At 29.8% G+C, this 11,123-nt stretch overlaps 1 protein-coding gene across 1 annotated transcript in view; it reads left to right on the top strand.

The window, feature by feature from the left end:
• The window catches only part of rudimentary (carbamoyl-phosphate synthetase 2, aspartate transcarbamylase, and dihydroorotase rudimentary), a 34,414-nt gene extending 23,841 nt beyond the window's left edge, over positions 1–10,573 (top strand). Inside the window, exons 16-27 of the mRNA XM_018448527.1 lie at positions 8–112; positions 1,001–1,165; positions 1,522–1,683; positions 3,604–3,775; positions 4,977–5,092; positions 5,831–6,245; positions 6,712–7,058; positions 7,224–7,365; positions 7,783–7,853; positions 8,110–8,288; positions 9,402–9,606; positions 10,025–10,573. Coding sequence (XP_018304029.1) covers positions 8–112; positions 1,001–1,165; positions 1,522–1,683; positions 3,604–3,775; positions 4,977–5,092; positions 5,831–6,245; positions 6,712–7,058; positions 7,224–7,365; positions 7,783–7,853; positions 8,110–8,288; positions 9,402–9,606; positions 10,025–10,222 — 2,277 coding nt within the window. The 3' untranslated portion in view covers positions 10,223–10,573. The remainder of the gene's footprint in view (positions 1–7; positions 113–1,000; positions 1,166–1,521; positions 1,684–3,603; positions 3,776–4,976; positions 5,093–5,830; positions 6,246–6,711; positions 7,059–7,223; positions 7,366–7,782; positions 7,854–8,109; positions 8,289–9,401; positions 9,607–10,024) is intronic.
• Positions 10,574–11,123: the final 550 nt, after the last annotated feature.

Raw genomic sequence — 11,123 nt, 5'->3', positions numbered from 1 at the left:
CTTCGCTTCTTGCACCGCGGCAGCGCTGGCCGGAGGCATAACAATCATTTTTGCGATGCCGAATACCAATCCTGCGGTAGTAGATCACAAGACTTTCGCGATCGCCAAAGCGGTAAGAAAAATTCCTTATGTAAATATATATCTCTCTTTCTCTCCTTCTGTCTTAAAAGTTAACTTGATTGTTGATTTTTCGCATATTCTTTATTCATATTTTTATTTATTATTAACAAAATATTAATCAAACTAAATTTAAATTGAAATTTAAAATAATATATTTAAATTAATATATTATAATAAATATATTAAAGATTATATATATTAAAGATCTAATTTTTGTCTCGAAAAATTGATACCAAAATTTTCCAGGATACTTTCAAATTTATAAGCGCATAAACAGAAATTTTGATAAACTAGCTAAGTCTTGTTTCATTATGATCATATGTACTAGACGTTCGATGCTTTTATCTCTATTAAATCAACTGTGGTGTTCATACGATGCTTGAATATTTAGTATTGAGTTTTTATCGTTTAATAATATATAACACGTTTAGTAAAATATTCTTTAAATTAAATTAAAATATTGGCTTAAAAATGCAATTTCAAGTCTCCTATATCTAAGTGATAATCAAAAATCGAACTCTATCACATAATTACAAAAATCGATCGCTGCAGCTAGCGAACCAAACTTTAACAACGTGATACCGAATGATAACAATAACTTAAAAAGTGACATTTTATTTTATCGTTATGAGTTTTGAAATTCTTTTTATGTTTAAAAAGACACACACGAATATCTACTTATCAGTATATATGAGACATTGATTTCTTATATAGATATTTCAAAATTAACCTTTAATTTCACGCAATTTTTGTTAATGTTTTTCGTTTATTATCGATTAGATTCAGTCTAAATAAATTTTAATCACGTTTAAGAATAATCTTAAATAATTTATTATAATAAAATTAATATCAAAATATCATTTACTGTCTATTTTAATAGCAAGCTGTAGCTGATTCGCGATGCGATTATGCACTTTTTGCTGGTGCCTCATCGGATAATTATAATGATATACGTGAAATAGCACCACACGTGGCCGCTTTAAAAATGTACCTGAATGAAACATTTACAACTCTTCGTCTCACTGATCTTACTGTTTGGATTAAGGTAAATGATTTGCACGTTTGTAAAAAATATTGAAAGATTCTCATTTCTAAAATATATTCTTTAACAAATCTAGCTTATTTATAAATTTGTATGTGTGCGTGAAATGTATAATCTATTAAAAAATATGTTTTACAAAAAAGATAAAGAAGATTCCAAATACATGCGCCTGTTGTGTGTGTGTGTGTGTGTGTGTGTGTGTGTGTAAAAAAATTATTTCGAAACAATTTTAATTGTTGTAAAACAATAATATTTTTATCAAAATAAAAATCATATTTTAATCAAAATAAAAAGTAATTAACGTAATATTTATATTTCCAGTTATATAATATACATCTATGGCTACTTCTTTTTTGTAGCACTTCGAAAGTTGGCCGAAAAAGTATCCTTTGTGCGTGCATGCGGAAGGACAAACCACAGCTGCGGTCCTCCTGCTGGCGAGTTTGCACAGCAGGCCGATTCATGTGTGTCACGTAGCACGTAAAGAGGAAATACAAATCATTCGAGCTGCTAAAGAACATGTGAGTATCCTAACAATACATATCAATAAAAAAGACGTCTATCACAAAACCAAAATAATTGTATGTAAAAAATTTACGTAACCCAGTAATTAATAATAGAGTATAAGAAACTAAAAATCAATTTTAATAATTTAAAAATTTATAACAACCCAGCAAATATGACTTGACACTGTTATATAATTTTTTTGTTATTATTCAGACGTCTCTGTTTTATAACAACAAGACAGCTTTATGGCGTAAACGAGATATCCTGATATAAACATGATAATTTTGTTACATGTCTTTGTTATATATTTAGCACATAACATAATTATGTAAATTAAACCTAATTAAGTTACATCCATATACCATTCTATGAATAAGACATAACAAATACAAAATACATTTACATCACTAAGCCATAATGGAAAAAGATGTAAATAATATAATACATGTTTTGGTTACAGAAATACAGTCTGCAGAAATGTATACTGTAGTCTGTAACAGTTATATCACTAAAACTATGAGATTGTACTTTCCTAAAAAATTACATCACTACGATGTAACATAATTTCATAAATTATACGTCACTTTTTCAATGTTTGAGCATATTTCATTATATTTGTTTTTACACATTGAGAGAAATGACTTTGTTATATAAACATATTAAAGGACAACAAATGTGATAAATTGATAAGAAAACGATCGATCAATGAATACTATGCAAATTATTTTTTATTATTCGTAAATATAACAAATAATCAAAATAATCAGTATCGTTAGCAAATAAAGTCTATCCAAAAGATAGGTTAGGTTCTATATAGTTTGCTTCTATTAATTGCTATCAGTTAATTATTTTTATACAATTAGATAATACTATATACGATTGTCGCATAGATTTTTCCTTTATAGATACAAAAATATAAAGAATAAATATTTAACATGGATAGATCATTATCATTTTCTAACTAAGTGAATAAATACCAGCGTATTATTTCGTTTCCATGTAATCTCTTCAAATATTAATAATATTAAATTGTCAACAGAGGCATGAAATTAATATAAGAATGGTTACAATAAGATGTATAAATAACGTTGGTAATGACTCGATTACAAGCGTGCGATTAGCTCAGCGTAAGTGTATTAGGCTACTGTTCTAGGGAACGTAGGTTCAAATCTTGGCGGCGATGCGATGCGTTTTTCAATAATTAATTGTAGTTAATAAGACAAGAATATAGGTATGCGAAACAGTAAATAATAAAATTGAACTGGAAAAACAAAAGTAAATAATAACAAAAAAATTATTTTTTTCGTTAAGATATACTATAACCGTAATCTTTTTATTATATAAAAAAATAGTTTTTATTTAAGAAAATTTTTTGTTACATATAAAAAATATATTTCTTTTATTTAAAAAAAGAGTTGTAAAACTACATAAATTATTTTTTTAATTCTAATAGCAAGAAATAATCAAAAAACTTCTTCAAATCAAAGAAATTGAGTCGATGTCAATAAGTAACAGATAAATAACAATTTCACCCATTTGTGATGTCACAGTGACAAATTTTGCATTGCGTAAATGTTATATAATATATGCATTTCATCTCAATACATAATTGTTATATGTCAACCCTGTCACCGTTTCGTATTTAAATCATATCACTGTTATGTAACTACTATAGGTAAAATGGGACGACAAATTTGAGAACATTCTCCGTAAATTCACTGTTAACTTTTGACATCACTGTTACGATCCAAAAAATTAAGATTATATATGAGTTACGAGTTTGAGATATATTTGTGTTTGCTGGGAATTAAGGTGGCAAATATAATTTAAATTAAAAAGTGCTCTTATTATATATTTAAATTGAAATACATCTGAAAATATCGACGTTAATTGTATTTTCTTATATGTATTTTCTACATATATATTTTTTGCAGGGATTGGCAGTTACGTGCGAGGTATGTCCACACCACTTATTTCTTTGCCGGGATGATTTGGATCGAATAGGCTACGGAAGAGGTCAAGTAAGGCCCACTTTGGGAACAAAGGAGGACCAACAGGCTCTCTGGGATAATATAAATGTTATCGATTGTTTCGCAACCGATCATGGTACGTCAACTTATTGCTATACTTTAATGCCTTTATAATTGTAACTGTAATTAATTTACGAGGGGCACTACTTATATTTTGAGCCTTGGCAACACTGAGTGTTGTCAGGTGCCATCTAACGTTTCCACTAGAAAGTTTGACACTTTTGACTATAACCTTCTTCAGAACGTTTTGTTATTTGAGCGCGATTTGTATTGTTTACAGTCACTTGAAAATTGTGTCTCAGCGAAAAAATGGAATTAACTCGTGAAAATTTTCGTGCAATGATTTATTACGTGGATTTTTCGACGTGGATTATCAAGATAGGGGAGTGCATCGATCAACTTACTTCCACTTTTGGCGATAAAGTCCCATCCTTTGCCACTGTGAAACGCTGGTATAACGAATTTAATCGTGGTCGCCGTTCGCTCACCGACAAAAGTCGTGAAGGTCGTCCAAAATCAGTTGTTGTGTCAGAAAACATTGATGCTGTGCAAAAACTAATAATGCAAGATCGTCATGTGACATACTGTGAGATTGAGACAACCTTAGGCATTAGTTCCACCATATATAAAATATTGCATGATCATTTAGCCGTGAAAAAGGTTTGTTCTCGTTGGATCCCACATAATCTGACAAAATCTCAAAAAGATGCTCGTGTCGATTGGTGCAAACAAGTGATTCGAACGTATGCAAAAGTGTATAGATCATAAAGGAGAATATTTTGAAAAACAATAAAGTCATTTTCAATGACAAATTACTGTTTTTTTTTATTATTAGGTTCAAAATATAAATAGTGCCCCTCGTACAAGCTATAATTTTCACAAAATTCGCGCTGCAGTCACGTAGCAGAATAAATTTAATTCAATATCTCAAAATGATAACGACCAGCATTGTTCTATGATTTGGAGATAAAAGGATGGATATCTCATGTTTATATAACAGCTACTTTGCTTTGCTTTTATAAATCATACAAGAGTATTTTTTTTGTCCAAAGGCTTTGATATTATATCAGATACTTGCATTTGTTGTTTAGAAATAATAAGCAATTAGGTGTTCCGATAAAAACAAACGTTTTGATAATTCGCAAGATCGGTAAAATCATTGCCTATTTTTATTCAAGAATATTAAAGGATAAGTTCTCACGAAATCACGCTTTTATCGTATGCTTATTTTATATAATTCGCACGTTTTTAATGAGACATTGATTTGCCCTGTAAAGCTCCACATACTGTGCAAGAGAAGTCTTCCGAGAAACCATTACCAGGATTTCCCGGCTTGGAAACTATGTTACCGCTCTTACTGACCGCTGTGCATGAAGGAAGGCTGACCATAGAGGTATATTTTGTTTGAATTATAACTTTCAGCGATGTCTGGCTGTTAATGCCGATAAGCACTTTGCACGATAACGCGAAAATAACTCTCAAGAATGCAAACGTCATATATACCATTCCAATTCTCAGATACGTTTCGTAATACTTAATGTAACGTAATAAAACAACATATTTAAAAGAAACTTGATAAAAAGAAACTTCTCATTTAATTTTTACGAAATAATATGAATTATATGTATGTACTACATATTTTCATAATCGTTGGTACAGAGATAACGCATCTGTTTGAGTTTATTCAATCAAAAATTCTGCGAAGTAATTTATTGAGCATTACTCTTGGAAAGGAATTTTGAAAATTCCAACTTTTCTTAAACGCGGTCTTATGTTTATGCTTATCACTTCCTCCATTACATATGAATGCTATTTTCTGATAATAAGTCTTCAAGATAAGTCTTCGAGCATGAAGATCCACTTGTAGCACTAATAGTAAAAATAAATAAAGCGCTTTTTTGTTCATCATCATTTTTAAGAAACGCTAGATAATTCTAATTGCAAAGTAAATCTTATTAAAGCAATACCGTTCCTGTTTATTATTAGATGCATAATATAATATGTATGTATAAGGACGTTGTTAATTTGTGATAAAAAAGTATAATATGCATTTATATTTTATTAATAAAGTTATATATGTTACATTACTAAATGCTGTAAAAACCTAAACAAAACTGTTTATCGATTACAGGATATTATAGACAAATTGTATCGAAACCCCAAAAGGATCTTCAATATCCCCGACCAACGTAACACATACATTGAGATCGATATGGATGACGAATGGATTATTCCGGAAGCAATGACATACAGCAAATCGAAATGGACACCTTTCACTGGCATGAAAGTTCGCGGTTCCGTGCATAGAGTGGTCTTAAGAGGCGAGATTGCTTATATTGAGGGACAAGTACTAATAAATCCTGGATTTGGTCAAGACATCAGGGATATACAATATAATACGAAGATTTCATCAATGTTCCATGCGCCGACAACATCCATTCAGCTCGCAGATATCGTCAACAAACCATTATCACTAGACAGTCTCGTATCGCCGAACTACGAAAAACCAAGCATACATGTTGATGTGCATGAAGACGAACAAATCGGTATGATAATACAAATTGTAAAAAAATTGCTCTGCGTTATTAAATAACAAGCTAAATTTTAAAAAATATTAATTAATAGATGAACTCATCTTGTCCAATTGTGATAAAATCAAATTTTGTTAAAATGAATTTATGTATATATATATATTTAAAAAATATATTTTAAATTATATATATTTATTTTTTATAATGTCAAACTGAGATTTTTCGTTAAGATATTTGTAGAAATACGTTTAAGATTGATAAATATACATATTTATAAATATATTGATATGAATCGATAAATATGTGTATTAACGAATAAGATTAAATATTTCACAAATGTTATTTCTCACATTGCATGTCTTGCTATTGCAAAAACAAACAACAACAATAATAATAATGACAACAACAATAATAAAAATAATTTATAATTCACTGTTATTAAAATATGAAAAATCAATTAATTTATGTTCTATTTTGTCAGAGTTATTTACACATCTTTTGCAACCGGCATCGCACAAATCAAGCGTCCACTTTGCGCCGTATACAGACGCCGTCGATAAAGAACATTCCAAGGCACTATCCTCTCAAAGAACTGTCTCACCGTTGCCCATCAGCAATGTTACTAGATACAAAAGCGACAGTAATCCAAATCTGCTTATGACTGCCGTCGCATCGATTCCAACTGTCCATACAAGCAACAGTCTAATCGGACATCACGTGCTCACCGTGGATATCTTTAATAAAGACATATTGAAGGATATATTTCACTTAACAGAAACTTTCCGAAATGCTATCAGAAAAGAACGACCCTTGGATCATATTTTAAAGGTAAATAAAGATTATTTGTATAGCTTCTTTTGCTAATAATTTAAAGATATATATATAGAAACCATTATAAAATTCAAGAATTTTATGTTGATTACGAATTTTAAATAATATACAAAACTTCCTTAATTTCTTAGTTAAAAAGATTAAGTATAATATATGGTTAAGGGGAAGATTATGGCTTCTATCTTCTACGAAGTCAGCACGAGAACATCGTGCAGTTTTGCTGCCGCAATGGAACGTCTCGGTGGACGCGTGATATACATGGATGGTTCTACATCATCAGTGAAGAAAGGCGAAACCTTAGAAGGTTTATAGAAATTTGTTTCATACAATAAAAACACGATCCTTGATAAATATTGGAGTGAAATGTACTCCGACTAATTATTATTCTTTACTACACTCAAAAAAAAGTGATCTTGGAGTTATAGCGAAAATTATCTAAGTACGAAAAATAGCTTAAATTTCTAACAAGTACTACGATATTGGATATGTATTGCATCTAATCATATAGATGACAGAGATAGAATTTAGATTTGTGCTATAAATTCTATGTGTATGTGATACATAATTTTCTATCAGGTACAAAAAACAGCGATAATTTTAGCTGAAGCAGCAAAATATCTTTTTGCGTGATAAACAGAGACAATCTACAAAACATGCGGGAATAATTTCTTTTCTAATCTTTCGTTAAATATCTAATAAATTATCAAATTATTATGTTTAGATTCAGTAACAGTAATGGCAGGATACGCGGATGTAGTTGTACTCAGACATTCAGCACCAGGTGCGGCAGCTGTGAGTATTGATATTATATACATAAACATAAAAAACTATTTATTTCATTTATTTTAATAATAATCTTTTTTATTTTTGCAACTTTTAATTCAATTTTATTTTTGGAAAATTTTTACTTAATCTTTTTTATCAAAGCAAATAGTATGATGCTTATTGTACATTTTTTGCATCACGAGTTTTTTCAAAATTATAATTGAAAAATATATAAAATTCTTTTACATCTTTCCTAATCTTAAATTAATAATAATTTAAACAGAGAGTAGCGCAACATAGTCGGAAACCAATATTAAATGCCGGTGATGGAACCGGTGAACATCCGACGCAAGCGTTGCTGGATATTTTCACAATTAGAGATGAATTCGGAACTGTAAATGGTCTTACAATCACCATGGTCGGAGATTTGAAGCACGGTAGAACCGTCCATTCTCTTGCAAGGTTAGTGTGACAAAAAGATTCCGCTTTTCTTTATCCAAGGTAATCAATTTAAAAAAGAAAAGCAAGAAATACGTAAATATTATCGATAAGTTTATATGCCCTATAAAGGAATGATCAAATTTTTTGCAGCTGTTAAAACATGCTGCAATTTTTGAGTAGTGAATTTTGATGTTGACCAATATGATGGACAAATACACACACATATACAGGGTATCCATTTTAAATAATGTATTAAGATTTCTCAAAAACTATGGTAGATATGGAAAAATGTTTCAAACAAAAGTTGTATGGTTCGGAGGGAGACATGAGAAGATACCATTGATTTGACCTTGGGTGGCGTCGTTAAGGTCACATCAATTAATTTTTTTAAATGGAACACCCTATTTTTTATGCCAGAATTTAATAGCTGGCATCAAGAGCTTTTCAAATTTTTCATTAAGTACTTTTCGAGTTATAAGACTTGAAAGTTACAGTACACCGTCGATATTAGCATTACGCAAGATGTCCGATCGACGGCTAAAACCTCTTGAATGTTGTTCAGGATCATATTCTAGATAATATTTGTCAAGATCAAAGTCATTGGAAGTTGTACCTGTTATTTTCATTTTTGCACTAAGAATTCATTTTTACTACTTGCAAAATTGAACAATATATCAAAATAAATTTGTGCAAAGTCATGTTTTTAAAACTGTTGACTTCGATAGACGTTTTTGTTGAAAGGATGTCAATTTCAAATATATTTTAACCTGAAATTGTGAAGAAACATTATAAAAATAAAATAAACCAAATTTTTTCCTTCAAACATGATTAAATACTCAATCTATAAATTTAATTCAATAGATCAATAGAATCCAATATATCAATAGAATTTCGAATGTATTTTTAATAAGAAAATATAAATGTTTAAATATTTCAAATTTGTTAAGAACAATATATTTATAACTGACAATAAAAATCGAAGAAGCTACTTGATTCTAAATAACAAGTTTAATTCGTACAATTGTAAATTATACAATTAATTTTTATTTCAAACAATGTAATTATCCTTTATGACATTTTATTGAAGCTAAGATGTTTTCTTTTAATACATATCATTTTTTAATTCTGATGTAGACTACTAACCCTGTACAACGTAGAACTTCGTTACGTTAATCCACCTGGCCTTGATATGCCAAATCATGTCGTTAATTACGTGGCTGAACGTGGTATCCCTCAAGAAAGATTCTCAACTCTGGAAGAGGCTCTACCCGACACCGACGTACTTTATATGACGCGAATACAAAATGAGCGTTTTGCTACGCAAGAACAGTATCACAAGGTGGGTCGCTATTCGAGCATTGAAATTTCCGTAAGAAAGCAAGTACATTCTATACGCGCTCATATACTTCTTTTATTACGAAACTCTGTACGAATTAGGTTTTTAATAATTAATATTTATATTTAAAATTATTACATTAATCTATTCAAAATTATATAAAATTATATGTGATTAAAGTTCGGAACGTTCTTGGAGCGAAAATTAAATGTAAGCTTACACTGAATTAACAGACGATCGAATTAATTGACGATCACTCATATATACCAAAAATTTCCAACGTATGTCCAGGCGTTTCATAGATGTTTAAAACTAAATATCATTTTATTTCGAATTACGCTTTTACTTATTCAATATTTGTTTTTAAATTAATTTTGACACATTAATTTAAGTTTTAAAAAACTCATTACATGTACAACAGATGTGCGGATTCTTCATAATAACTCCGCAGCTGATGTCTCGTGCGAAGAGAAAGATGGCAGTGATGCACCCTCTACCACGTGTTTTCGAAATAAGTAAAGAATTTGATACTGATCCACGGGCAGCTTACTTTCGGCAGGCGGAAAACGGAGTCTACGTACGCATGGCATTGCTGGCCATGGTCCTTGGACGCATTTGATCTGATTTTGATAACCCGTCATTTGTAAGTCAAAGTGTTTATTGAAGGAAGTCAACGATTGCGCTAAGGAAAACATACAACATTTCTTCTGTGATGCAACTTGAGAGAGTCAAGCTGAATATCGTTTAGGTATTTCAAACGTGCGAATGTGATAATCTTCGGTTACCACCGTCGATTCATCACTACGCTTACGAGTAAGGCTCCATTTGACGTCATAACGCTCACAAACATTATTTGTTTGTCAGACAAGCTGAGTAGATAATTAGATTCGTAGAAGAGTACAAACTAAAACACGAGGTACATCTATATATTGTAGTTTTTTTACGAATTTTTTAAAATTTTCCGACAAAAGTTTCCTTGAAGCGATTTTCATTTTTAAATACTTTTTATTAAAGTAATTTAGTTAAGCATTTTTTTACATACGCATGTTAATTTTTTACTAACAATAAGTATTGAAGAAAAATAATATATATTGTTACAAAAAAAAAACTTTTCGAAAACTATTTTTAAAGTAATTCGTTAATTTTTTTTAATACATAAAAATATTAACTTTTATAATATTCGAATTTTTAATCAAGAGATCTACAAATAAGAAAATTAAATTCTAAATTCGATTTCCGAAAATTAAGGCGTTATCGTGTTCTAATTTTAATAATAATAAAATAATAACAAAAAAGTATATACAAAGTTGGAAAAACTTTATGGTACAAAATCGTCATGAAACTTAATATAGATATGGTATGAAGTAAAATATGAAACAAGTTCTAATAAAAATGAAATTGCTAAATGAGTAAATCCTGATCAAAAACTAGAAAATTAGTTTGGGTCAGTATAAGCAGCCCATATTTGCCACTTATACAATCTTACTTGACAATAGATTAACGTTGTTCGTGAACGGCCT

The sequence above is a fragment of the Mycetomoellerius zeteki genome, unplaced genomic scaffold, assembly GCF_001594055.1.
Source record: "Mycetomoellerius zeteki isolate Tzet28-1 unplaced genomic scaffold, Tzet1.0 scaffold222, whole genome shotgun sequence".
Taxonomy (NCBI): domain Eukaryota; kingdom Metazoa; phylum Arthropoda; class Insecta; order Hymenoptera; family Formicidae; genus Mycetomoellerius; species Mycetomoellerius zeteki.
This window is presented reverse-complemented; position numbering and strand designations above follow the sequence as displayed.